General features: G+C 44.8%; 1 protein-coding gene across 1 annotated transcript; it reads left to right on the top strand.

Moving 5' to 3' along the window:
- Positions 1-601: 601 nt before the first annotated feature.
- Positions 602-26,934, top strand: Nop56 (Nop56 ribonucleoprotein). The gene is made up of 10 exons (XM_055061440.2): positions 602-747; positions 1,233-1,437; positions 2,791-2,958; positions 6,541-6,739; positions 8,865-9,052; positions 14,976-15,127; positions 17,314-17,414; positions 19,010-19,158; positions 21,443-21,564; positions 26,598-26,934. Exons 1-10 carry the CDS (start codon positions 745-747, stop codon positions 26,868-26,870), a joined length of 1,560 nt encoding a protein of 519 aa, XP_054917415.1. The 5' UTR covers positions 602-744; the 3' UTR covers positions 26,871-26,934.
- The last annotated feature ends 259 nt before the right edge of the window (positions 26,935-27,193 follow it).

Genomic DNA, 27,193 nt, shown 5'->3' with positions numbered 1-27,193 from the left:
TACCTGTCTTGATAAGGACTCCTGGGGAATGAAAACCATGAAGCACTAGTTGTTTCTCGGCTTCGTCTGCTCACATATCAGTAGATGAGCATCCAATTTATTTGGAGAACTCGCTCTGTACGCCGTGACTGCTTTACAAGAGGGGGAAAAGCATGTCACAAGGCTTACAGTTGGTATTCACCGCTCTGTTTGGCAAAGTACGAGGCAAAGCAACGTCGGAGAAGTTGTAAGTACCTTTAGCGACTGCAAGAAGCAAAACTAATAAAAATTGTGCAGAAACCATCGACAATGATTGTTACGTTAGCTATTCACGGATGCATGCAGCCGTGCATCGAAGCTGCCCTCCACCGCCGCCGTATTGTTGTTCTACCTTTTTTCGCAATTTATTTTTCCGGCATAGCGCGGAGTCGGCTCAGAAAAAGTGAAAAACGGCAAGTGGCTTCGCCAATCACAGTATGTACTTTTTACTAAAATTTACCATAATAAACACATTTTTATATAAACTTAATTGTATTTACACATTTAAATTGGTTGATTTAGTTAGCTTATTTAATTACTTTATGCTAATTTCTGGTTTTAAGTCACCCATACTCTCCATGCTGCCGGAGGCCGCAGTCGGCATGCCGTGCACGTTGTTTCTGTACCCTATGCTGTTGTGTTGCTCAGCTAGCAAGCTAGGCTTAACCGTGGCGGCAACGTGTTCTACTTGTGGTATGGTGCGTCGCCGTTAAGGAAGTTGCAACAATGGTAAATACATGTTTGTGTCTTTTCCAAATATAGTTGTTAGTGGCATTATAAACACGGCGGATATTCCGAGGCAGTGTCGTTGCCTATGGGTTTGGTTAAGTTGCGGGACGACTGCGATGTTTATGTGCGAAGTTGGCAAAAATTGGCAGATTCTTACTGTAACTATATTTATGTCTTGTGTCTCTTTGCATCGTCACGTGTGAAATCTCGATAATCAAGGAGAGTATTCACTTCGCTGCATGCATGCAAACAATGCTCTGTCAGTTTTATGCTGTGCTGTTTCATAGGTTCTTGCAACTTTTTAAACACCTGTAGTTGCAAATTCTTGGTAACATTTGCTTTGCTGAGTAAACTGTGAGTGAGTGTCACGATGCTTGTTACATGAACTTACTGCTATACAGTGACTCAGTTGTGATTTGTGCAAATTGACATAGAATGCGGAACACGTGCGATTTAACGATGTTGTTGACCCGGTCTCGTTGCAGTCTCAGCTCTACGTGCTCTTCGAGCACGCTGTGGGATATGCGCTCTTTCGAGTCAAGGAGTTCGAGGAGGTCGGCATGGCGCTACCTCAGGTGGAAAAGAGCGTCCTCGACTTCAACAAGTTCAAGTCGCTCGTGCATCTGATAGCGTTTTTCCCATTTCGCACAGCAGTGAACGCATTGGAGAACATGAATTGTGTCACTGAAGGCAGGTTTACTTCTTTGTATTGCGCCATATTTTTCGGAACAAGGGGTCCAATTAAACGAGAGCCGTGGCTGGGGCGCAATTTCGTTTGTGAATAGAATGGCGTGTTTAGACTAGAACAGAGAGTAGCGCCCATTGTTAGGTGCTCCTTATTCTTTTGTTGTCTTGATGCGTTTCTTGTACAAGCGCTGTTAAACAATCTTGGTGTACACGGTCCGCCAATATGAAAGGGAACGCTGGATATGTGTTCGAAGTCGGTAATTTTCCTTGTGTGCATCTAGAGAGAGAAAGTTTCATGAGTGGAGTTCTTCAACAAAACAACATAACAAATAGCAGTTAGGTCCTGACCTGCATGGTTTGCAAGTATTGCTTCAACACAGTTGAAACATTCCCTTTCTATTATACCCGTGTCACACGGGCGTTTGGAAGGCCTTCCAACCGATAGTCAGTTGACTCAAAGGTCAAGTTCGAGCTGCTACACGGGCGGTTTCGACGGCCGCCGAGTCAATAGTCTATTGAGTCAACGGAGCACCTTACAACTCTATCGAAATCTCGATGGCCTTTGAGCAACGGAAACGGAAACAGTGCGAACATGCCCTCTCGTTCACAGTGTGCTCCAACTCACGGTTAGAAAGAACAAATCAAACCAAAATGCTCTAAAAATACTATATATGAGTGTTATCAATTATTCAATAAAGTATTTTTGCCACTTGATATGCGCGAACTGCACACACTCTCGACAACAGCGACGTGCAGCGACGCAAACGTTGCCGCAGTTTCGCTACTCAACAACTTAAAAACTAAACATATATGTAAGGCAATGTATAAACAATTGTTTTGATGTATAAACAAACATAAAAGAAATTATAGTGCTTTTAAGTGGTTTTAACGTTGTTTAACTTTTTGTGACAAGAAAACGAAAATAAAGATACGCAACGCCACACAATTTGGCGAGAAACGCCGGAACCACTCAACGGCCTTTCAAAAGTGCCGTGTAGCAGCGCGACAACTCCTTTGAGTCGACAGAGTTCTGGCGTTTCGAAGGCCGTCGACCGGAAGGCCTTCCAAATGTGCCCGTGTGACACGGGTATTAGTGTAGAGTGTACATTACGAATTAACGTATTCCTTGAATTTTGGAATGAGCGCATCTTTATTGGCAATTTTGGCACTTCATATGTTAACACACTTCAACATTTTGTTGGCTTAGTTGGTCACAACATAAATACATAAATAAAAGAAATGGGAAAAAATCCACTAAGCAACCAAACTAAGTGTTGTTGCTTATGGCTTTAAATTTAGCACAGCGAATAGATTTTAAAGCTCCCTTTTTTTTAACTCTGTAGTGTATACTTCCAGGTGTGGTTCATGATGATCTGCAGACCTTTTTGGAAACAAATGTTCCCAAATCTACAAAGAAGAGCAAGGTGATTCTTGGCGTTGGTGACTCGAAATTGGCAATGACCATACAGGAGTCTATGGGAATCTCTTGCCAGCACACAGGCATAGTCCCAGAAGTCATCAGAGGTGAGGTGTGCATGCTTTCTAAATGTGCACAGAACATCCAAATGATTTTGCAATGAGCACTTGCAATTTCATGACACCTTCTGGTCCCTTTAAGCTGACTTGCCAGAAATGCCTTGTAAATTTAGTCCTGTGGGCCCTGATGTGAACATCCCACCATGGGCCCTTTGTGTTCTTGCAAGGCCCAATGTTTGTCCGTTTTTGCACCTTGTGGATTTTGATATTTGGTTCCATCACACTCTTCAATATTCCAGTGACGGAAAAAGTTGCAATCATTGTTCATGAAATATGTGAATAAGTGTTATAACAATAATGTGTTGCAGTAATTTGCACAGTAGGAATATATATGTACTAGTGTAAGGTAGAAGGTAATGTTGCACATAATTATACGGAATAATTTTGTGCAATTTAGCTACACTAGTTTTCATTGTTCCGTGACATGCTTTTATGGAAGCAGTGCACTTCAGAAAGTGTACTGGTTCCTTAGCAATAGTAGCTAGCTTGGTTGTATGCATTCACGTGTGTGTTGTGTGAAGTTGGCCAGAGGTTTTTGTGTATAAATGGGTACTACTGACACCAAATTTCAGAGTGGTGTCTTTTACTTCTATGTAAACAAAATACCTTTACTCCATACCAGTAGTAAACATAGCTTTTGGTAGGTTTTAAGGGACGCTAAAGGCAAATATTAAGTCACCGTAGACTGCTAAAATACCAGGGTGTCTACCAACCGGGAATTCTCAGGGAATTTGAACAGTCTGGTAAAACTCAGGGAATTTGTGCTTCTATCAGGGAAAATTAGCTGTAACTTTATTGAAAGGGAATGAAAGTCGTGGTAATACTGGCTCCAGTAACAGAGGAATCGCAACGAATCGTCATTGATGCCGTGTCATCGGCACGATGTATTGCCAGAGTAGTTAATGACCGATTTTGTAGACGTCCGATTTTTCGGATATGCCCGATAAATTGCACGGCTTTGCGGCACCACCACGTACTCCATATAGTCAATGTATATTGCCCTGACTGCAGGTCAGAAATGGCATTAATCAAAGCCGCCACTGCCGCTATTTTGATTATCTTGCCGCCTCGAACCGGCACTCTCGCACGCAGATCCGCTGGCAGCCGTAACCACCACCGCGGCAACGTTAGGCCTAGCTGCTTCTATGTTAGCTATTAAGCTTCTTGCCGTGCGATGCCGTGTTTTTCATTGAAAGAATTCGTCGCTGTCAGCAATGGCACCGACTCTGCCTTTGTAATCCTCGGGATTGGCTTTGAAGCTCGCAGAGCACAGCGCGTTGTGTAATGCCAGTCTCCGAAAGTTAGCTTCGCCTCAGTACAGTAGTGTTAGGCGGTGAAGCACAAGCATGGGAAGGGGCAATTGTCATGGGCCACAGTATGTATTCCTTAATTATACACACGTGCACCCCCATCTCCTGTCAGAGTACGAGCACCGATATGCCTAGTAAGTGTACTGGCAGGCCTTAAGAGCTTTTTCGGGCGTGCCTGGGTCAATTTCAGCCCTTAAGGGTAGTTAAAGACAGGCATTCATTACTTTTGGACTGCCCGATTTTCGGATGTTTTTGCGGCCCCTAGGGAATCAGAAAAATCGGACGTTGACTGTACAACTGACCAAGAGGATGCTTCAAATGATCCATGTGGTGAAAGCGTGGTAGAAGGAGGATGAGAACAGAAAGGACCGACGCACTGAGGAATTAAATTAACGGGAACGGAAGCGTGCCGCCGCCTTTTTGAAGGAGCTTGAGCTACAAATATCTAAGTGTTGGTAGACGCCGAGATGCAGATGTCCCTCATCCAAACCAAAATAAACTGTTTTAAGCAGTGAAACCCAACACTGAGATGTTGTGTACGGGCAGAGAGTATGTCAGGACAGTTGAGGTTGACTTTCCCAGCTGCTGAGAGAGAACCTTAGTTGTGACAAAGTTCAGGCCTCATACAGATGAGCTTGCTATCAGTTGATAGAAATAGCTCATATTAAAAAAATATTTACTTATGTATGCATCTCCTTTTCATTAAAATGTTCGACTCAATTTGGAATGGGTTTTACCATTTCTTTCGCTGTGCATTTTACTAACACCTTCCGTTTTCTTTTTAAATAAAATAGATCTTACTCCTTACTATTCAAACTGGATTAAGTCATTTTTTTCAGCATGCTTACTAGAGAGTGACAGCATCGGACAACGTGGTGTCAGCCTCTCTTGACGTAAAACAAAGTTCTGGCTCATTCAGGGAATTTTGCAAAGGTGCTCAGGGAAAACCTGGAAAACTCAGATAATTTGGAAATGTCAACTTGGTAGACACCCTGAAATACTGTTCCAGAAACCTTGCAGCGCTTGCTTCATGCCAAGACATACTAGTTGAACAGAAGGATGGTTCATGTCTGAAGGGTTCACATACCTTTAGCACAATTCCAATCACCTGCACCCAAGTGGGTAGTGGTGATGTTGCATATGCCATCACTGCCCTTTACTGCCATGAGTGAGTAAGACGCCATTAAGGTTTCTTGGGCAAAACACAAATGTGCGACCATGGAGAAACGGAACCAGGACAGAGCATTGGATTTTCTGCTGCTCTTGGTCAAGTAGTGTTGACAATTCGGGCATCCCGCAACATCACATAGACGTGGCACTCCCTGCTACTTGCAGTTCGTGTGAGTTTAGCGAGCTGGCAAAAACTGCATCCCTACACAATAGCGCAACTACTGAAACGCGAAAGCACAGGTCGATGATGTGTCGAAATAGGCCGATGATGATGATGAGCAGAGATGTAATTCACGGCACAGGCTTTTCCCAACATCTAGCCTAGGCAATTCCTGCATGTGTGCAAGTTCTGCCGTGCTTCGACAGAGCATTGTATACCACCCGACTTGTACAACACATACAGTGCACTGCCACCATGGCAGTTGTGCTGTTCCTTTCATTTTATTATTTTTCTGCTGCTTGTTCATTGGCTCCACATATCCTCCTCCACTGCTAGTGCATCCTGTCGACAAGCGCATCCCCACTGCCTCACTTGTCTGCAGGATTTTCTGGCAGTCACATTGCAAGCCGTATGTGTATAGTACATGGAGTTCTTTGGGATTGTAAAATGCCGCATTATAAGCCGTTATACTACACCTGTCTGAGGTGTGCATGTTTGCCACAGTGGGTATGACAGCACAGCAGTATTTACTTTGCCGTTGAACTGACTGCCCTATATGACATTTCATTGGTTTTAATTTTGCTAGGGATAAAATAAACTTCGATGGTAAAGGATGCAAAATAAAAGACACAATATTGGAGTGTATTCAAGCAAATAGTCAACACAAAAGATTGAATATCGGATGAAAATATTTCTCGTGTGTCGAAAACCCCATGGTGGTTAAACACAGTCCACTCTTGTGTCTAGGGAAATTTTTGAAACTGATCATTGTGCTTATTGCTTCTTGCTGAAGAGCGGGGTTCTTGCAAAGTGATTAATAACATCTACCTGTTTAATAGAAGTAAAAAAATGAAGGCAGATTGTATACTAGTCTGCGCAAGTACTCCTTGTGGGAAGTTTTGCTGATCAATGTATTTTGGTGCTTTCCAGGTGTTCGGCTTCATTTCTACAAGCTCGTCAAAGGGCTCACAGATGTATCCTCTTCCAAAGCACAGCTTGGATTGGGGCACAGCTACTCGCGTTCCAAGGTCAAGTTTAATGTCAACCGCATTGACAACATGATCATTCAAAGCATTGCTCTTCTGGATCAGCTTGACAAGGACATTAACACCTTTGCCATGAGAGTCAGGTGTGTTGTACATTGATTCTTTGTGTGGGCTGGTTACTGATCACACCTTTATTTGTGCTCTTACAATTTTTCGGTTTAAAACTAGCTTTAAACTGGTTTTTTATCACACTGTGCTCACAGGTGTTTACCAATCAACTGTTCATATGCGGCATTCAAAATGTCTGCATTGAAGCCACTTTCTATGTGTCCGCAGTAGAAAACTAACATATGAATGGCATTAAAGCTCCTAAACAAAGTAAACTGAGCAAGAGCCTAATATGTGTTGCACAGTGGCGGTTTCCTAAAGTCAGCATCGCCGCAATACAGCCGCAAAGAGGTACGCATTAAATTTGGGTAGACATCATAATCGGACATTGTGAGCTGCCGTTATTGCTAGAAAATTTTCCTAGGGCAGGCTAAAATTGGTGTTTTTGACAGATTTTTTTTAAAGTGTGTGCAGCGCATTCACTGTCCCCTAGGCTTTGACAAGACATGCTGCCACTGAAGGGGTCGCCATAGAGGTCAGGCACATACATGTTGGCTGGTCAAGTTTGAATTGTACAGTGAAGGCCAATTTTAGGATTGAAATAAATGTTTGGGCCTATAGAAATGCATGGGTCTCAGTCGGGATTGAATTAACAGAAGTATTAACAGTATATTCGGATTTCTTGAATCGCTCAGAAAACATTGCTGCCCTGTATAGTGAAATCTTCACTGATTTTCTGCCAATTTTTTTTCGAAGTATTAAGGAAACTTGACATACATTTTGCTAAATTTTTGTCTAAGACCCAACTTCTCTTTTGAGGACCCTCTTTCCAGAGATAGTATTCTTTGTAGTTTTTTACCGAGTTGTCTAGGAATTCTTTCTTGGAGATAAATTGGTACAGTGTACTCCACTTACAGCAATACTACATGTAACGATATATCATTTATAACGATGAGCCGACTTAAGAGTGTCAACTTCTACATTAGCGCTATGAGAAAAAAAAACTTATATAACAATATGTTGGTATCACCGTGGCGATAGCATTGCCGTGATAATAGTCAGCTTCAAGAAACCAACCAGCTGCTTACCGGTGATGATGGCATGCATTACCAGCAGGCGCTCTCGAACAGTTCACAATGCACGAGAGAACGCACCGTGCTTCCATTCAGCGTGCGACGTTCGCGAAGGCGTGGCTATGGCGATGGTATCGCCGAAGTGGATTGTTTAAGAATACAGCCCCTATATTTCTACCAGTTTTGTGTTGTCTCTGTATGCCGATGCAAGGACTGCAAAGGCTCAATCAGGTGTGATTGCTCCCGAGCACACAGCACATCATCATCCGAGTTAGTCGCAGTTTGATGGGAGAAGAACTTGCTCAGTTGTTTCGTCATCATTGAGTTCGGGACATGACGACATCACGCTGTCAACGTCTGCAAAGTCTTCAAGTGTAATGGTGGCAGTTTAGGCTCTTCAGTTGCAGCAGCCAGGCTCATTTGGAGTCGGACTGCGAGGGCACCATTGGTGCCATTTCACGTAGGCTGTCGATAACTTCACGAGAAAGACTCCTTGGAAACAGCAGAGTGCTGTCTAGAACGCATTCAAAACGAACAAGCACAGAACGGCAGAACGCTCTCTGGAAGGCAGATTCAACAAACAAGAGTGGGCCATGCACAGTGGTACCAGAATGGATGTGACAATAGCGATGTTCATGCGACCTCATAGAATAAAAAGCGACCTCACAATTCAGGCAAAGCCTCCAAGATTAGAATTTGCAGTTAAACTTCTGAGGGGCAGTGCTGTGGACAAGGCAAGGCATCGGGGGTTACCATCTAGCATGTAATCTCAGAGGCCTACTTGATGTCTCGTTGAAGTTGCAAGAGGAGATAATGGCAGCAGAGTTGGCGTACGCTACAGCCACGGATGGAGTCCAGATAATTGAATGCAGAGCTGGCAATTCTCCGAAATATTTGTAGTCTTTACACATTAAGGCTATGGGGTCATTGGCAGTGCCGCGAAGCTGTCCGAATTACCGTGCATGTCCGGATTATCGGTGTCTGATTTATCGGTCAGCAACTCTATATACTGTAAAGCGTAATCAGGTGTATGCAGGTTGTTCAGAGTTGGTGTGAACAATATTTTTGTTATCCATGCTTGTTGCAGGGAGTGGTACTCGTACCACTTTCCAGAACTCGTGAAGATTGTCCCCGACAACTACACTTATGCCAAGACAGCCTCGCTGATCAAGAACCGGAAGGACCTCACTGAAGATAGCCTTGAAGCACTTGAGGAAGTGGTCATGGACAGTGCAAAGGCCCAGGCTATCATTGATGCTGCAAGAGCTTCAATGGGTGCGTGTTGTTTGGCCAAAAAAAAAAAAAGTGATTAAGACAGCTTCCAGCATGCTGTTTGCAATTCTGAAATTGACTTCATAATTGCCTTATCATGTAGCTGCGTAGCACACGAGCGGTACTGGTCATCTGCTACAGGCAGTCTGAATTCTTTGTGATTAGGGTTTGCGAATATTAGAATAGCTTGAATATTATATTTTTAATATATGTATTCGATTTGAAAATGTTCTAATTCGATAGGATACGGATATTCGAATCTAATCGAATATATTGCTGGCTGTGCAGGCGCAAATATGGTTCTTAGCATTTTTCTATCAGAAAATGTTGGTGCAATTTTGTGCTGAATTTTGCGACGATTTCATGCTGCTAGCAAAATTTTGCTTGTAAAGCACTTGTCCACTAAAGGTTACTATGAAGTCAAGTTAAAGTGATAAAGCAATGCCCTAGAACGTCTAAGGCGTCAATATAATTGCGAACAGAGCTTTAGTAACAGAGAAATTGAGGTAACGCTATTTGAGACCCCCCAGCGACATTCCGGTACTAGCCCGATGACGAAGGCACTCCTCATAATAATTTGTCACTAGTACTCAACTGCTCGTATTAAAAAGATAATTTTATTAAATTATAAGACGGTAGAAAATGCTACTTGGCTATTTCTATTCGATTTTAAGGAAAAGTAACATTTTGACGTTACCCTTGAGTAGTATGGGCGACCGAAAGGTTTCGATTTCGCTTGACCCTGCACGCTTGACTTTACGCTGCACGTGCTTTAGAGTTTCAGTTGTTTCGTTATCGCGTCGTGCTGCGGTGGTCCTGCTGGCTCGTTAAACTTGGAATTTGGAGCAAGCAGCGAGAATGCCACGTCCATGTGATGTCGTGGGATGCGTGAACGGTCCGCGGAACTTGGCCAAGGGAAGTTGCAGCAGCGAATCTAACCTTACTTATCACTGTGTGCGAACGAGCGAACCTCTCCGTTCGAAGTGGTTAAGTGCCGTACCTATGCCACAGCGCGCTGGCAAAGAGCCTTTGAAAAATAGCGTAGTGTGCTTGCTGCACTTTTGCCCAGAGCATTACGTGTTCGAACTGATTTGTGAATACCTTGACATTTGAGCAAAAATTTCTCAATGGCCCTTTAAAACATTGAGTACATGCACACATTGAATTCCTCACTGAATTAGGGGCAGTTCAGGTCAAGACCAGGCTACAGTTACCATATTTACTAGAATATATGCGCACCTTTTTCCGATAAAATGGGTCCAAAAATTGCATGCGCGTTAGAATGGAGTACAACCTTATATCTGCGTTACCATATCGCCATCGGCATTTGAAAAATGGTCGCCTCGTACGGGCTTCTAGCCTAGCTGCCGTAGCTTCCTCCATAGTGTATGTGTAACCTAGTCTACCGCCTGTCATCCCGTTTTCTGCGTTTATTCAATCAGTATGGAAGCGCCAACTGCGAAGACACACAGAGTCCACCATAATGCTGCATTTAAAAGGAAAGTTATCATGTGTGCGGAGACGGACGGAAATCGGGCCGCATCACGGGCGTTCAGAGTTCCCGAAACTTGCGTGCAGGACTGGCACAAACAGAATATTTTCACCAGCAGAGCAACAAGGAAGGGTTTCAGTGGACCGAAGCAGGGCCTCTTCGCCGAAATAGAAGAGCTGCTCGCAGAATATGTGCAAGAGCAGCGAGCAGCACAGCGTCCTGTGACAACCGATCTGCTCAAAGTATGGGCCATTCAGTTAGCTCTACAGAAAGCTCTAATGCAGAGTGACTTCAAAGCGAGCAGGTGCTGGCTATCAAATTTTATGAAAAGAAAAGGCTTTTCTTTTCGAAGGCGGACAGGGATATGCCAAAACTTGCCCGAAGAATATAAAGAGAAATTGTGCAGTTTTCAGCGGTACGTTTTGAAGTTCCGCCCTAGAAACAGCTACCACTTCGAACAGATTGGAAATGCTGGTCAGGCGCTGCTCTACTTTGACATGCCTGCCACCACAACCGTTTAAAGGAAAGGGCCGAAGAAAGTGTGCGTTTTGTCTTCTGGCCACGAAAAAACTAGTCATCGCAATGTTTTCTTGCACTGTGAATGGGCACAAGCTGCCTGCGTGTCTTATCTTCAGACGCAAGGTGCTCCCGAAAGGAAATGAAACAACTGCTGCACTAGCACCATCGGTATCATTGACTAAGCAGCCGACTATGGTGCCTAGTAAGTCAACCAAAGCCAATGTAGCTCTTGCATTTCATGCATGCCTTCCTCCATGGTGCATTGTTGCTTGCTGCTACTTGTGTGTATGATTATTGTTGGCTGTGCAGTCTATGTGCGGTGCATCGTGGAAAGTTAGAATCCTCGTGTGCTTGATGCCATGCCGCTATGTAAGCCCGAGAAAAGGTATTTGCAGAAGTTTTTGCCATCTTGCACTTCTGAATTCTGTGCTTTTTAACATCAAGAAAAAGAGAACATTTTGCATTTTGTACAACTTGTGGATGCGACGTCAGCGTGTGACACGGTGGCAAAGGTAACTTGAAACTGCACGTTTTCACGGCGAAGCATCGAAGCTATGTTCACACCGCTGAGCAGCAAGACAACATAGTGAACTTTCTCTGGAACAACTGCGACGACAGTGTCATACATACGGAGTGCCTGTTTACGGGATTCCTCGTCGAACACAACCAAGTGTCAGCGACCACGTTGGCCCGCTTCTATGGAAAATGTTTCCCAAATGCGACGAGGCAAAGCGTTATGGATGTGGACGCAACTCTGAAGAATGCGGAGGTGGCCAACCTGAAATTTATTTCACAGGCATCGCTCTCAAGTCTTCGTTTCTTTATTCAGAGTTTCCCTCAGCTGCTCCCCTGAAATTCCGATGAATTCTGAAGACGCTTTAGATGCTCTCGAAGCTGAGTTTGCTACACTACAGGCGTACAGCTTCCAGAGGACATTCTGAATGAAGAAAGGTAGGATGTGCAGTGGTTTATGGTTGGAAAAATGAAAAACACTGATGGGAAAACATGTTTCACCAAGTTGCTAAGGTGATGCTGGATTTACTCGTGATACCGCATAGCTACGCAGAGTGTGAGAGTATTTTTAGCATGGCGCGGAAAACTAAGACTGAATTCCGCTCATCAATGTGCAACACAACCCTCCAACACCTGCTGCTAGTGAAGGGCCGTCAGTCTGGACCATGTTTTGAGCAAAACTACTCTGACAAATTTTTGAAGTGAGCAAAGTGTGCTATTTCAAAGTCCCTGCAAAAGGACTCGTCGAACACTGCCTGAAAGTTTGAATGAAACCCCCCCAAAATAAATGATTCGGTTTCATTTCGTGTCGACAAAATGTCACATTGGGGGTGCAAAGTGAAGCCAGTCTCGCTTTCATGTCCACTCCACGGCTTCAGAAGCGCCGGCAGCAGGGAGCGAATGCTTCATCCGTTTCTTGCTTCAACACACCTTCAAAACTCTATTATACTACCTCCAGCAGACGCTAAGCGCCAAGAACGAAATGCGCTAAGCCTCTGAAACGGCACACAGGCTGCGTATGCACTCGGCCACACTGACAGCTATGCGCAGCCATGACCACACTATATTCGTAGACAACCTTCTGTTGCTATTAAAGGAAAGCTACGGCCGTGCGCATGGCTACTGCAAATGTGTTTCCGTGCGAAGTAGTCCAGCAGCATTTGACAGTGCTTTTGGTTGCTTGGGACAGATGCTGAATCGGCGCAGCTTCCACGTGCGACGGTTTCGCATTTCCCCAGATGTGGAAGGGAAAAGCCACAAAATAAGTAAATCTTTACACTGAGTGGGGCATTCCTTCTTTGTTGCTAATAAAGCGTTCATGTTTTCTCTTCCCCGGCCTAAAGCAACGTGGATTAAAACGCTGCACTCTTTTCATAAGCACTCCCACTTGTGTGCGCTTTGCCTCCATTGCTTTCCCATCATAGCCACAGAAAGTTGTCCGCAAGTATAGAAAAGGAGACGTGTGCCACCCTGCCCCTTCGCTCGCACAGGAAGACTGCGCTTATCAAGCCGCCATCCTTCTCAACTCACCCTTTCATGCGGTTACGATAGAAACTTATTGCACTTGGACTCTATACGGAACATGCTTTTGTACTTTGGCTGTCACTTTTGGTGGTGCGACACCAAGCAGCCGCATGTAATTTGACCACCTGCTACCGTGGAAGTTCTCATTTATCGGCTCGGTATTCCTTCATGGTGGCAGTGAAGTTTCATTATACAGTGAAACCTCGTTAAACCGTAGTTGACTAGAGCTACGTACTACTACTAAAAAGTACGTACTAAATGGTAGTACTGCTTAACCGAAATAGCATGAGATCGCCCACTTACCTGTCAAAAACGAAACTAAGAGAGAGTGCGATGAATGGGGAAAAAAGCATGCAGTATTTATTCACTACGCGTGACAAGTTGTTTTCGTTTGATGCCGCGGCGGCTTAGGAGCGACGACAGTGGCCACAAACTTACTGAAGCTGCGAGCCAGCTTTTCAGCCAGCCCCCTCTTCTCGGCAAACACTCGCATGGCAGATTCCTCGTTGGCGTTACGTATTCTCCATGCATGCGCGCGGTAGCACTGCAGAAGTCACAGCGCCATTTTCATTGTGGGGTGCTGTTCTTGCCGCGACAATTGCATTCGTGAGGCTGACGTAATGCGCAGCTTCTGCCACTGTTGGGCCTGTATTGCCCATGCTATCGGTTTCTGTGTCGTCCTCATCACAGTCGCTAGTCAACACTTCGGCAACGATGGCGAAAGGTTGAACCTCGTAGCTGTCATCTCTTCGCAGTCACAGCAGTGCTGCCGAGCAACTTCTTCGCATTCCAAATGCCACACGTGGTCAACAGCCGATTCCTGTCGCGTGCCACGCCGACTTAGTGTCGCGTTCGATAGCGCAAAAATGGCACGATTGATTTTTTTTTTTTTTTTTTTTTTTCTATGCTGAGCACTTGGCGTCATTTTTATCCGAACTTAAGAATGACGCTAGTACTTGGTTGCACGGCGCCGAAATTATGTTGATGGTGATGTGGCTTAACGCGCAAATGCACAGGGCGCTTGGAGGCTGATGTTCGATCTCTGAGGCTTGTTGTTCTGATGGGCTGCCTGATGGAGACGATGCACCGCCATGTCTGCACGGCGAGAAGTGGAAACACCACGTGTTAACCTATATGTACGCAATACGCTGGTATGGCTTATGTGGATACAAAACATTATTTTCAATGGCCGCTGAGTTGGGGATTTTACTTTACTACTTTTAAAACGAAACTACTGTTTAAGCGGGTATGGTTTAACGAGGTTTTACTGTATTGAAATTGTGTATAAACATGTTTCTCTGTACTGAGGGTTAAAATACATGGTATTCTATGACGAGGTTATCAAGAATTGAATACTTAGTTTGTTATATTGAGGTTTACTTGTATTTCGGGTTTGGATATGGGGGTTGGAAAGCTGCTATAAATGATACAGTAGAGCCAGTGTACAGCACTGGTCACTTGCTTTTGAGCATCAAATTAAAATTACTCATAGCCTTTTCGTACTAGGACTGATGCAATACATGTCTTTTGCGTGCTCTAAATTTTATGGTGACAGGCACAACTTCTATTGCTTTGAATACTTGAGTAGTTAATGTTCTGTGAGCTTAGAACCGTGATATGCGTGTATGAAAAGGCTGTTTTGTTGCCCATTACAAGGCAGGTTTCGGGCTCTTGGCATAGCAGTTGTGTGTACCCTATACTGTTCGGTGCATACGTGCTGTAGGCGGTGTGAGCAAAGAACCAAGCTAAGGCAAATGATTTAATTCGTAAATATATTTTCCATACCTATGTTGCTTATTCAGCTTCCTTCTAGTCATGGTTACTGCATTGCTCAAGCAATGAGTACATCAGTTATCACTTGTGGTCTTGTTCCCTCAGGAATGGATATATCACCTGTGGATTTGATCAACATTGAGATGTTTGCCTCGCGTGTCATCTCCCTGGTGGAATACCGCAAGCAACTCATGGAATACCTCAAGACCAAGATGCATGACATTGCCCCCAACCTGGCAACACTCATCGGCGAAACGGTATGGGCTTTGTGTCAGCAGCAAAAGAACAAAAGTGTGAAGGTTTTCACCTCCCAACAGCAAATTTTTTTGCTAGCTGAGCATGCCTAATTTTCATGTTTTGTTACTGTTACTATCTTTTTTTCTGTCTACTTGTTAAGATCTTGAGTTCATCAACAGCAAAGCCACTATAGCCTTTGATGGTGTAAATACAGTTGAACCTCATTCATATGTTTCGAGAAAAACAAAAACCTTGTAACCGGGAAAACATACACAACCAACTAACTTGACAGACTAGACTATTGTTGACATCAATGTAATGCGAAACGTCGTGCGGATCGTTGCAGCACAAGACTCGTTTTGTTTTCCTATTGCGGGGTGTCTTAAGAGGGTGACGGGAAACTGAAACGAAATCGAGCTGGTGGGCGACTCCGGATGCCGCCGAAGCGAAACTTGATGGCCATATCGCGCCGCCTGCAACAGGGAATGGTGGTGTATTTGGATTATCACCTACTAAAAGCGTGCAGTACGCTACCAGTGGCATTGTGCACCACGCGCTGCGAAACAGATCAGTGAAGATGCTTATCACAATAGGTATGGCGGCGATAGCTGTGAATGCGACGTGCAACGACCCAGGCGGAGATTTGCTGGTACCGGAATAAGAAACTGCGCGCCATCATTTTCACGTGAGACAGGCGGCTATATACTGTCCTCAGTTGCGTGCCTCGCGCATTTTCTTGTTCGCATGGGATCTAGCGGCCGGAAACGTATCCGATCGCAGTCTACAGCAGGGAACTGTGGTGCGTTTCGGTTATCGTCTATTAGAAGCGTGCGTTCCGCGTGTGGTCTAGGATATAGGGACGCGGCTAGCAGCGGTGACGACGTAGAGTGACCTCTGCATGTTCATATTAAATAAATGCTCTTATCATTTTGTGAACGCTGTCCTTACTTGTTTTGTTTGGCCTACGTTCTGGGTCAGCTTTTACATGTTTTCTGGCTTCGGGCATTCGGGGGTCGGCTTAGAATCGGGGGCCCGCCTAGGTTCGAGTAAATACGGTAACTGTTTGGTCATTTTTAATGTTCTCGATAGCAATCGTTGGCACCGGGAAAACGTATGTAACGGGAATGTATCAACAAGATTCTACTGTACTCTTCTCTTAAAGGGGGACACGGCTTTCGCATTGCAAAAAATTGCCAAAAAATTGATTATCACATTTTTATTGTCTATAACCCTTTTTCTATCTGATGCCCAAATATCATAGCTGCAGACCAATTAGAAGTGCTCTAAAAAATTCGTTTTATCAGCAAAGGTGGCGAAAAATCTCTCAGAAATCAAGAAAGAACAGCGTTTTCCAAGCCACAATATCTCCGGAACGGCGCGACTGAGTGCCGCCATCTTGGTCTCGTTGGAAAGCGCATTTCTCAGTCTTCAAATTTACCTCTTCAGCTATCTCATACATACAGAAACAAGCGCACAAAAAGTGAATGATTGAAGGTTGTGCCGGAGTCTGCGATTGGCTGTGCCCGCCACGTGACTCCAGCGCGGTTCGCCATTGGTCTGGCGCTCGCGTCGTCTGCTAGGCTCTTCGCACCTCGCGAGTCTGGACGTCTCCAGTCGCCATAATCTCAACATGTCACTACTATCCTAATGTGGCACATTTCTGCTAAGGGCGGGCGAATATCTTTGCTGTGTTACAAGCGTTGGCGTATAAATAGCGCATCATTGTAAACATGGCTGCTATCGTTGCTGCTCGCAATTTGTTGCATGCCTATGAGTGCAGACGAGAGGAATTGAAAGGCCCCTTTTTTGTTGTTGACCACAACCATTTTAAAGCCTACAAATAAGGAAGCCAAGGCAAGTTTGGTTGTAGATTTTTCGTGAAAGTGTGAGAGTAGGAATGAAATTGGGCATCTGCTTAAGAATCTGGTGCATGCAGACAGTTTGGTATGTCTTGAGTCGTTCGCGTAGCATTTGACGGCAGTCGACAGATGTTAAGCGCGATCATTATTAGCTAGACTTGGCACACGACATATCACTGCTGCAAGTTCGGTGTGCGGTCATTACGCGGGAAAGAAAACATCTCATTTTGACAAAATTTTCTGCTGCAGTTTTGTTTGAACAAAGTTCACCCACTGCCCCTGTCTCTTCAACAACCTTTATTGTACATTTTCACTTAGTGATCTTTTTTTTTTGCTTAACGTTGCAGGTTGGAGCACGATTGATATCACATGCTGGCAGCCTGACTAACCTGGCCAAGTACCCAGCATCCACTGTTCAAATTCTGGGGGCTGAGAAAGCCTTGTTTAGGTGAATACTAGTTTTCATAAATACAGAGGACTTTCTTTAAATTGACTTTGGTTGATTCGATTTTTTTTCTTACTTTGGTCCTGATGAAATTTAGCCCAGCATATGCATTTCTATGGGCCGAAGTTTCAATATGTCAATCCTAAAATTGTATTGACCATGTAATACTAGACCAGTCAATATACACTTGCCTGGCCCCTGGGTGACCCCAGTACAGGCTCCTTTAGTGGTAGTGCAGCGTCCGTCTTAGTGGAGCTTATGGTACAGCAAATGCATTGTACACGTCATCTCCAGTCACAAGCACCTGTTTTTGGCTTGCCCTAGGAAGATTTTCAAGGAGTAATCATTGCTCACAGTGTCTTGTCTGCTTACGGTATTTACCCGATTCTAACGGGTTCCTTTATTTGTTTATTTATTTTTTCAAGAAAATGTGACGAGAATTGCCTGGCCAGTGCAGATACAAAGCCAAATCTACTTTTGTGGTGTTTGTATGTTTTATCACATAAAGGCCAACCTCCATGGAGTGAAAAAGCGACGAGCTTTCGATGGCTGCCCGATGCCCAACGTCAAAAAACTGGTTGCTCACAGCCAATCCACTCTTTCCAGATATTTACTGCCCAGCGAACCACCGCCACCGGAAGTTGTTCAGCGAGGCGAAAAGTGTGGACCAGTCGGACTATAGCATTGAGGTCGGCTTCCATCGGTCGCCCTTCAGAGGGAGTTTTGGTTGTTGGCGCTTCGTAACATTGTAACACCATGGTAACATCATCGTAACATAAATGGCTTTCCATGTTTTCTTGATTGCAGGGCAGGCTCGAAGGCAGACGTAGACGAGAGAAAAACTCAGCTGTGTGCGAAAAGAGCCAGCTGTAAACAAACACAGGTCACAGACGAGGGATAGTATCTGCTAACTACCGATGGGTTGCGTATAAAACAAAAATTGTAGCAACCTAAATAGATCCGATCTAACAGCGAACGCCTGTGAATGCCTATGTAAGTCAGTTGCCTTATTTTGCGTGAAAGAAACATTGGTTTAGGTGCATTTTTACCTTCAGCTTTCATTCGCCGACGTCGCTTTCGTGGGCTGCATTGACCGCATGGTCGGTGGCATCCGCCAGCTCTTGGTTGCATGGAGTGTGGTTTGACGAATATGCGGCGGCGCTTCGCGCTGCATTTTTCGTCACGTGAAATCGTCGCGAAAGTTTGCTCCATGGAGGTTGGCCTTGACACTAAGTGTATTGCAGCAAAGCTGACTTCAAGAAACAGGCTGCCATTTTTTTCTTGCTGAAAAATTAAGTGTGCATTATATTTCTACTTTGTTTAACAGCTTTAATGTAATTTCTATGTTAGTTTTCTACTTCAGACATATAGAAAGTGGTCGCACATTTGATTTGGGGGGTGTATTAGGTTCGGGCAAATACATATTCTTGTTAATGTACTCCTCAGCTGCTGTGCTGTCCAGGAACCACAGGTGAACAAAGATGAATAGGAATTGCAGCCTCTATCTTACTTTATATTTTGAAGAAACTGGCCACATGAACATGGGTCTTGCTTACAAACAGCAAATGTGATGCCTGTATGACTGTTTATGCTTGCAGGGCTCTGAAGACTCGAGGCAACACGCCCAAGTATGGTCTTATCTTCCACTCAACATACATTGGACGTGCTGGTGCCAAAAATAAAGGTCGCATTTCACGCTACCTGGCCAATAAGTGTTCCCTGGCTTCTCGGATTGATTGCTTCAGTGGTATGTGCACCCAGTTTGCATTTGTTTTCTGGCCGGTATTTCTACTTTGCTACTTACCCTAAATATGTGCAATTGTTGGCAGGTGAGCAAAGGGGAACGTCGTTTTGGCAATAGTCGCTGACTGATTATTTGGAGATCATCATGGTGGTGTCACTGAACCTGTATCTCTTATGTATTTAAACATAAGAACACAGAAAATTTCAGACGCTCCGTACAATGCTTCAGACTCTGCATTAATGCATACTTATTCGGCATATTCGGTCACTAAGACAAGGAGAAAGAAAGATTCTCCTTGGAAAGCAGCAAAAGGATGTTACTGTTGTGGCATAGTTATCCACTAGTAGTCAGCTACAGTGCAAAATTTGAGACAAGCCAAGTCTGGACATTCGATAGTTTTGAAGAAACTTGTAATCATTGAGCTAGTGGAGCCACCATCTGTCGCGACTACGAGCAGCGTCTCAAGCAGATTTCTGTATATCGAATTATTGTTATATCTATTTCATGATCCCCTTTGAGTTTGATATATCCGAGTTCGACTGTACAGTTAGACCTCAATATAATGGATGCATTTAACTTTCCATAGCCTCTTGTCCATAGAACATCAATGTAACGAAGTGTGTTTGGATGCCATTTCAATATAACGAAATTTCACTGCTGCCGCAAAGGATGCCGAGACAATAAGTAGAAACTTCGCGGATGCAGGTGGTCAAATGGTTTAATTACAAGCGGCTGTTTGCAGATGCAGCTCTCAAATCGCGCACCACGCGACAAGAACCACCGCCGAAGTGGAACCGCTCAGGTTCTGTATAAAGTCCAAGTTCGATAAGATCCTATCGTGCCCCGCACACTGTGTGCTTTAGGTGTGGAAGTGCGTGAGCGTGCGAGAAGAAAGACGGTTGATTCACGAGTGCCGGCTTCCCGTCCGAGAAAGGGAAAGAAGGGGAGGGGAGCTAGCTCGCAGTAACGCGATCAAGCCTGCGCGAGGGGGCGGGGAGTAATTTGGCGCGCATCTAGGCTGTGGCTGCACATGGCTGTAAGCGCAGCTGTGTATGCGCTCAGCCAGCTGCGTATGCAAATTGTGGGTGTGCCAAGCCGCTGTGGCACCATGTAAACTGCCTTACCATTCATTTAGTATTGGAAGTTGCGTAATCGCGAGTTTCGGTGACCCGTTCGAGCAAGAGGCAGATGAAGCATTTGCTCTCCCTGCCGGCTCTTTTCCTGATAGCATTGTCCCAGTGCGGGTGACTCTATCAGCCGCAGGGGCGCAGTGCACATGAAAGCATGGCTGGCTTTTCTTAATTCGTACTGCCGAGAAGATATTGTTGCTGTATATGGCATGAAACCGTGTCATCCGTTGCCAACTCCCAAAATTGTCAAAATGAATTGTTCTGTCGTTCAAATTTGTTTTCCGATTGCCTGGTAATTTGCATGAAATTGCTATGAATGATTGCCTGAAATTCTGCGGTCCCTTTCTGTGTAAGAAAAATCTATCAGCAACTGTACTTATTTGCATAAATGGTTGGATTTCGATAGAATGAAATTTCAATATAACAAAGCAAATTGCTGATTTTACAGACTTCATTATATCGAGGTTTATCTGTATAAACAAAAGTCATGAGCTTCTACGTACTTCCTACTAATAAAACTGAACTGCCACGAATGTCTGTGCGCATTCTTGAGCACATTCTGAACAGTTACATCCGCCCAGGTTTCTTGCTGTAACAGCCCACCACTTTCTTGATAAAATCTATAAAAACACGTCGGTCTTTGTAAGTGGCATCTCGGGCACTTCGCAGTTCCGGGCCTTCAATGGTGATGCTCAGCCACTCATTCACATGGTTAGGGAGAAGCCGGCTCCTTTTTTTCTGGTTTCTTCCACCATAAAGCAGCTATAAAGTTAATGTTCCTTTGCGTACATGCCCTTCTTCCCACGCTAATATACAAACTCCCCAACTCATGTAAAAAGATTTGTTAGGACTTAAAGGGGGTGCCGTTAGGAAACAGACCCTACAGCAAACAGTAGGTGCAACTCAGTTTTGTGCTCACATCCTAGGCGATGTCATCTAGCAGCTAATGTTCATGCAGTCAATGGACGCTGTGTTGCTTTGGTGTAGCATGTGGATGCATTTGTTACTGTCCACAGTGCTTACATTCCTTTGTTCTGAGTTGCAAGATTCTGGTTCGGAAGCCTGGAGCTTTGTGCCGTCTATCAGAGTTTGGCTTTACTATTTATATTTATGTTGTGTATTATGCAATCTTCAATGCCTTTTTTGCCTCTGCCCAGACTTGCCAACTAACATTTTTGGCATGAAGCTCAAAGAGCAAGTTGAAGACAGGCTAAAATTTTACGAGACTGGCGACATACCAAGGAAGAATGTGGATGTGATGACTGATGCATTGGCCGAGGTGAGTTGCTCATCTGGACATTACTTATTGGCTCTTACCTTGCCTGGGTGGCTACATTTTGGCTGGAGCTAGCTGGTATTACAATTACGGTGTGAGGTTACATGCCGTTGAGCAAAAATGTCATGGGTACGAGGGTCGAACTGGTCAAGCCTATGCAGAGTTTATTCGGTTGTCTGAATGTGTGGCGAGTTGATAAATATGTGCCGATTCAAGCTTTTCTCTAACAATGACAAGTATGCTGACCCAGTCTGTCTTGTGGCATGTACAGGCACCGACAAATGTGGTATACTCCACGCAGCGGGAGCCGGAGCAGCGGCACACTGCATCGCGACGCCATCTACATTGACACGAGTCAAGCGCATACCTGCAGATAATAAAGGGCACCCATTGGCTGTCTCGATCCCAGATGTTGGCTGTAGATGGCGTTGCGATGCAGTTTGCCGTTGCTCTGGCTCCCGCTGCGGGGAGTATACCACTTTTGTCGGCGCCTGTACAGTAAAACCTCATTATAACAAAGTGGAAGGAGGAGGCAGAATTACTTTGTTACATTTACGTTATTACTTCGTTATTACTACGCCATCTACATTGACACGAGTCAAGCGCATACCTGCAGATAATAAAGGGCACCCATTGGCTGTCTCGATCCCAGATGTTGGCTGTAGATGGCGTTGCGATGCAGTTTGCCGTTGCTCTGGCTCCCGCTGCGGGGAGTATACCACTTTTGTCGGCGCCTGTACAGTAAAACCTCATTATAACAAAGTTGAAGGAGGAGGCAGAATTACTTTGTTACATTTACGTTATTACTTCGTTACAACTATTACAAATACTTTGTTACAATTACATTATTGCCCTTTACTGCGATACAATTGAACCTCGCAATAACGAAATCGGTGGGGAACGCTAAAAAATTCACTTTCTCAAGAATTTCATTGTTGCGAAATGCGACAGCACAGATAAGTAATGCGTTGCAGAACGAAACCTTACTGTCAAGATAACGCTAGTCTACTGTGGCAAGCTTTGCTCGAGACTATAGAATCGCTTTGCCAACATTACAAAGTGCGCCGCATGCATCCATCAGCAGTGGAAGCATTGCCATGGGGCAGTAGTCTTGTCCAATTGCTGTAGGTGGTACGATCACTTTTGCGAGATTTTGCACACAACTCAGCACCAGGCGCAGAGCACCAGCACTCCTCACATGCAACAGTATTTCTCCAACACATGCTGTCCGCCCGTAGGTGCCGAGAGAGAGAGAGAATCAACTTTTGTACTGAGCCCTTAGGGACAGTTGGTGCGCGCTGGCACCAGATGGGGTGGAACCTTCTTTTCAGGTCCCATATGCGTCCAGCAGTTCCTGGCCCCTAGCCGCCAGGAGCTGGGTCGGTAGGTCGGGGCTGGACAACAAGGTCTCCCATCGCTCGGGGGGGGGGGGGGGGGGGAAGGGGGGTCATGAGCTTAGTGCACTTTGCAAGGATGTGTGCTAGAGTGCCTTTTGACCGTCTGCAAAAAGGGCATGAAGTGTCATGCTCTGTTGGGAACATCTGCAAGAGCACGGGATGCGCTAGCGACCTCGTTTGCGTGCGTCGCACGATCGTTTGCTGCATTCGGCTGAGTTGCGGATGTGGACGGGGAAGCCTACATCTGCCGCTTCTGTACATTTGCGTGATTTCTTTGTAACTTGTCACGGGGTGCAGTAGCTCTGGCTCGTCCTCTGCCCGGGTTGACAGTTCTCGGGCATAGTGGTCGGCGAGTGCATTGCCGACGCGTCCGGCGCCGAGCGCGAAATACCCAAAGGCGATCATCGAGATTACGGCCCCTTCGCGCAAATTTACGTCCGGCGCTGAATCTGCACGCAATGCTTGTCGAATGGCACCAAAATCAGCAGTCATGAAGCAAGGGATGTGTATTACCGGACAATCGCTCAATTGCAGCCAGACGCATGGCACCCCATGCTACGACCGCCATCTCAAGCACCATAAACAGTTTCACATTGGTGGAATGTGAATTTCCTTGCTTTTGCTGCATTTTTTGAACCAAGACACACATTACGCACTACACTAGGTGTGCAGAAATCGTCACATCAGCAGCAACATACCGTAAGATCCCACGTATAATACAAGGCTTTTTCCTATTAGCGTCTCATATTTACGCCTCGTACTATATGCGGATCCGAACAAAAATTTAAGTCAGAAATTTTGGCTAGAAGTTTTGGTTTCGTTATTGCTGCGTGGCTATGGCTTGACTTCGTTATTGCTGCGTGGCTACGCCTTGGTTTCATTATTGTTGCGTGACTACAGCATCGTTTCTTTATTGTTGAGTGCGCACCTTGGCAGCACACATGCCAACCACGCTTTGCGAAGTGCATCTTTTTTATTCCGCATTTAAGGACCAATATGTCCGGACCATGAAAACAGTACTCTCTGCTGCTTTCAAGAGGAAGGTCATATTAGCCGCACAGGACATAGGCAACAGTGCAGCCGGGAGGCAGTTTGGCGTCAACGAGGAAAGCATTTGCCAATGGTGTCGACAGAAGGAAGCCCTTTTCGCGTGTAGCGGAACGCGAAGAAGCTTTCACGGCCTAGAGTGAGACATTACCGGAAATCGAACTCGCCCTGACGGAGTTCGTACGCCAACAGCGAGCCACGCATCTGGCTGTGAGCGTGGCGCTTATGCAGGCAAAAGCTAAGGAACTTGCAAGAGAAAAAGGGCTACCGAGCTCCGCCTTCAAAGCAAGCAAGCACTCAATTTATCGCTACATGTGCCGTGCTGGATTTTTGTTACGCCGTCAAACTTCGATTTCGCAAAAGCTGCCAGATTCGTTCAAAGAGCTGCTTGTGGCTTTCCAGCGCCACATTATTTCGCTGCGCAAGTCCAAGAACTTCCAGCTGGGGCAAATCGGCAATGCTGACCAAACGCCGGTTTATCTGGACATGCCATCACCCCTTGCCGTGCACGAAAAGGGCTCTAAACAAGTTTATGTCCGGTCCACTGGCAATGAGAAAATGCGAGTTACCATCATGTTGGCCTTTGCAATTAAATCTGAGGCATAAAGCGGCGACCACGGCAAAGCCTCCGAGATTGCCCTCTAGTGTGTAATCTCTGAGGCCTTACTTGGGCTGTGTTCTAGTAATCACCGTAGACGGCTAAACAGACAGCAGCCATCTTAAGTCTCAATTAACTTCTCATGAAGACATCAAAGTGGACAGCTTTGTGAAGACAGCATCGAAGTCGGAAACGATGAAGGCTACTTTCCTGTCCAAACAATATGGCGGCTGAGCAGTATGCTTGGAAATTCGATGGGAAGGTCTGCGCACAAGAAAATATACACCCTTTCCTATGCCCTTAATATAAGTTGCATCGTGTTTTTCATAGGTTCATAGGCACAAGGACACAAAATACAGAAATTACGTGTGCTTTTCTCAGCCCCCTTTCTCGTTGCCACGAGGTGGCATGAAGTCGCAGAAAGCGTCTTCCAGACAGGTCGAAATGCGTAGCATTGCTTGGCCTCGAAGCTGTCTCGCCTGTCTCTTTAGCTGTCTACATAGACTCTCTGATGCTGGCCAGAATTGGAGCGCACCCTGGATGTCTCATCGAGGTTGCCAGAGGAGATAATGGCGGCAGAGTCGAGGCACCCTGGATGTCTCATCAAGGTTGCCAGAGGAGATAATGGCGGCAGAGTCGAGGCACACTACAGTCACAGAGGGAGTTTGGTTAATTAAATGTAGAGCTGGCAGCTGTCTGAAATATTGGTCATCTTGACACATTAAGTCTATGTGGCCATTGGCGGTGCTGCAAAGCTGTCTGAATTATAAATCGGCGACTGTACCTTGTTCTTGTTGGTACTTGTTTACATCGTTTCGATGTTCCTTCAGTCTTTCTTGAAAGTTGCAGTTTCTTGGATGACTTAATAGTCGTAGTCACATTGCATGCAAGGAATAGCATTTTCTTAATGTCTTCATCTTACCATGATTAAGAGGAAGTTATACAGTAAGTTCAGAATTGCTTGTCTACTGTTTGCTGACCTTTACTTATTTTTATTTAATTTTTTTCAATGCCCTGTACTGCACGTGTTCGTGCATGTACCTGACCCGGAGAAGCAGAATCATGACAGGTCTACATAGTTAGTCAGGTCTCGTGCATTCTGCAGACAGTGTGTATTCTTTTAAAAAATGATGTGTGAAGTAATTTCGTAAGTGAACAGATGAAATGCTGCTCTTTGGCCATTGCGCCAGAAAGCACCATTTTTCATTGTCATCAACAGGAGAAACCCAAATTCACAGCGAAATGTAAGCAATACAGCCAGCAGTGTTGTTACTTAGTGTCAATCGTGGTATGCTGTGTTCACTCTTCGTTCATTCACTTTATTCGGCATTCTGCCACATTGTGTCACGGCCACATACAAAAAGCCACAAAAGATTTTGTGCACTGAAGGCACTGCATATAACTATTTTCGCTCGTTTTTGATAAGCAATTATGTAAACACGTTGATGTGCTTTGGTGTGCCGTGAGTATAGCGAGTTTAGCTGTAAACAGGTGAAAAGCAACTGGGCATGTTATTGCACTTGCCACTTCTGGTACAACTACTGTGCATGTGTGCACTAGCATTCATACAGTTGTGCATGACAGAGTAGAATTCAAATGCATGGCTAAGCCAAGGCTCTTGTAGCAGTCCTTGAAGAAAACTGTAAACCTCATGAAGTGCTTAAAAACCAAATTTCGGCTTTTGCCGAGTTCAACAGATTCTATTGCACGTCTGATAGCAATGTTGCAGCTGATAGTCCAGTCCAGGCCTGTTTGAAGCTCTGTGGTTGGCAGCAGTTCATCTTCTAAGTTTTTTTTTTTTTTTTTTTTTTTTTTTTTTTTTTTTTGTATTGAATGAATTGTCTAGTTTTCAAGCATCCAAAACGTGGCAATGATTTGGTCCTTGTAAATAGTACTTTCTCAGAACCTTGGAGGACCTTTAAAATCCTTGTTTTTTTACAGTAACAGTTGTTAACCCTGGTTAACTATTAATTACTGCTCATTCTCTTCTGCAGGCACAAGCTGCAGTGGCTGCTATGAAGAAGCAGAAGAGGAAGGAAAAGAAGAAGAAAAAGAAAGAAAGGGAAGCAATGGAGAATAGCGCCATGGACACAACAGTGGATGCAGAAGAGCAAGAGGAAGAATCGCCACCTAAAAAGAAGAAGAAAAAGACGCATGCAGCTGCGGAAGATGCAGATGAAGCAGCTGAGCTGAATTGCAATGGGGAAACCGGTGAACATGTGAAAAAACCGAAGAAGAAGAAAAAGAAATCCAAGGAGAGTGAATGAGGTCAAATTTCTGTACAGGAATTCCGTTTGCAGAAAATAAAGCATGTTTTACTTTTTATGGGAATGCTGCGTCGGACTTGTCAGTTTGCTGCTTTGAACATAATGGCTGGTGCTACTGCTCTTCTATTTTTACTTAATGAAAAAGGTTGCTGTTGGTACATCTGGCACATTTGTATAGAATTAGGTATAAAAGTTTATTTATATTCTCGTTCCATTTTTTTTTTTTTTTAATTGAGCACTTTTACTTTTATTGGAGTGAGCAGGTGATTTGAGCTTACAGTGCACAATTCTCTGTGCAGTTTCATTGCTGTGATGTTGAGGGG

This window comes from Dermacentor andersoni, chromosome 1, assembly GCF_023375885.2.
Source record: "Dermacentor andersoni chromosome 1, qqDerAnde1_hic_scaffold, whole genome shotgun sequence".
Classification (NCBI taxonomy): Eukaryota; Metazoa; Arthropoda; class Arachnida; order Ixodida; family Ixodidae; genus Dermacentor; species Dermacentor andersoni.
Note: the sequence above shows the minus strand (reverse complement) of the source record. Positions and strands in the feature narration are given on the sequence as shown.

Excerpts from the sequence above, each read along its gene's own strand:
- Nop56 (XM_055061440.2), top strand. Across the intron at positions 2,959-6,540 it reads AGTCCCAGAAGTCATCAGAG|GTGTTCGGCTTCATTTCTAC; the intron begins GTGAGGTGTGCA and ends GGTGCTTTCCAG. Across the intron at positions 15,128-17,313 it reads CAACACTCATCGGCGAAACG|GTTGGAGCACGATTGATATC; the intron begins GTATGGGCTTTG and ends TTAACGTTGCAG.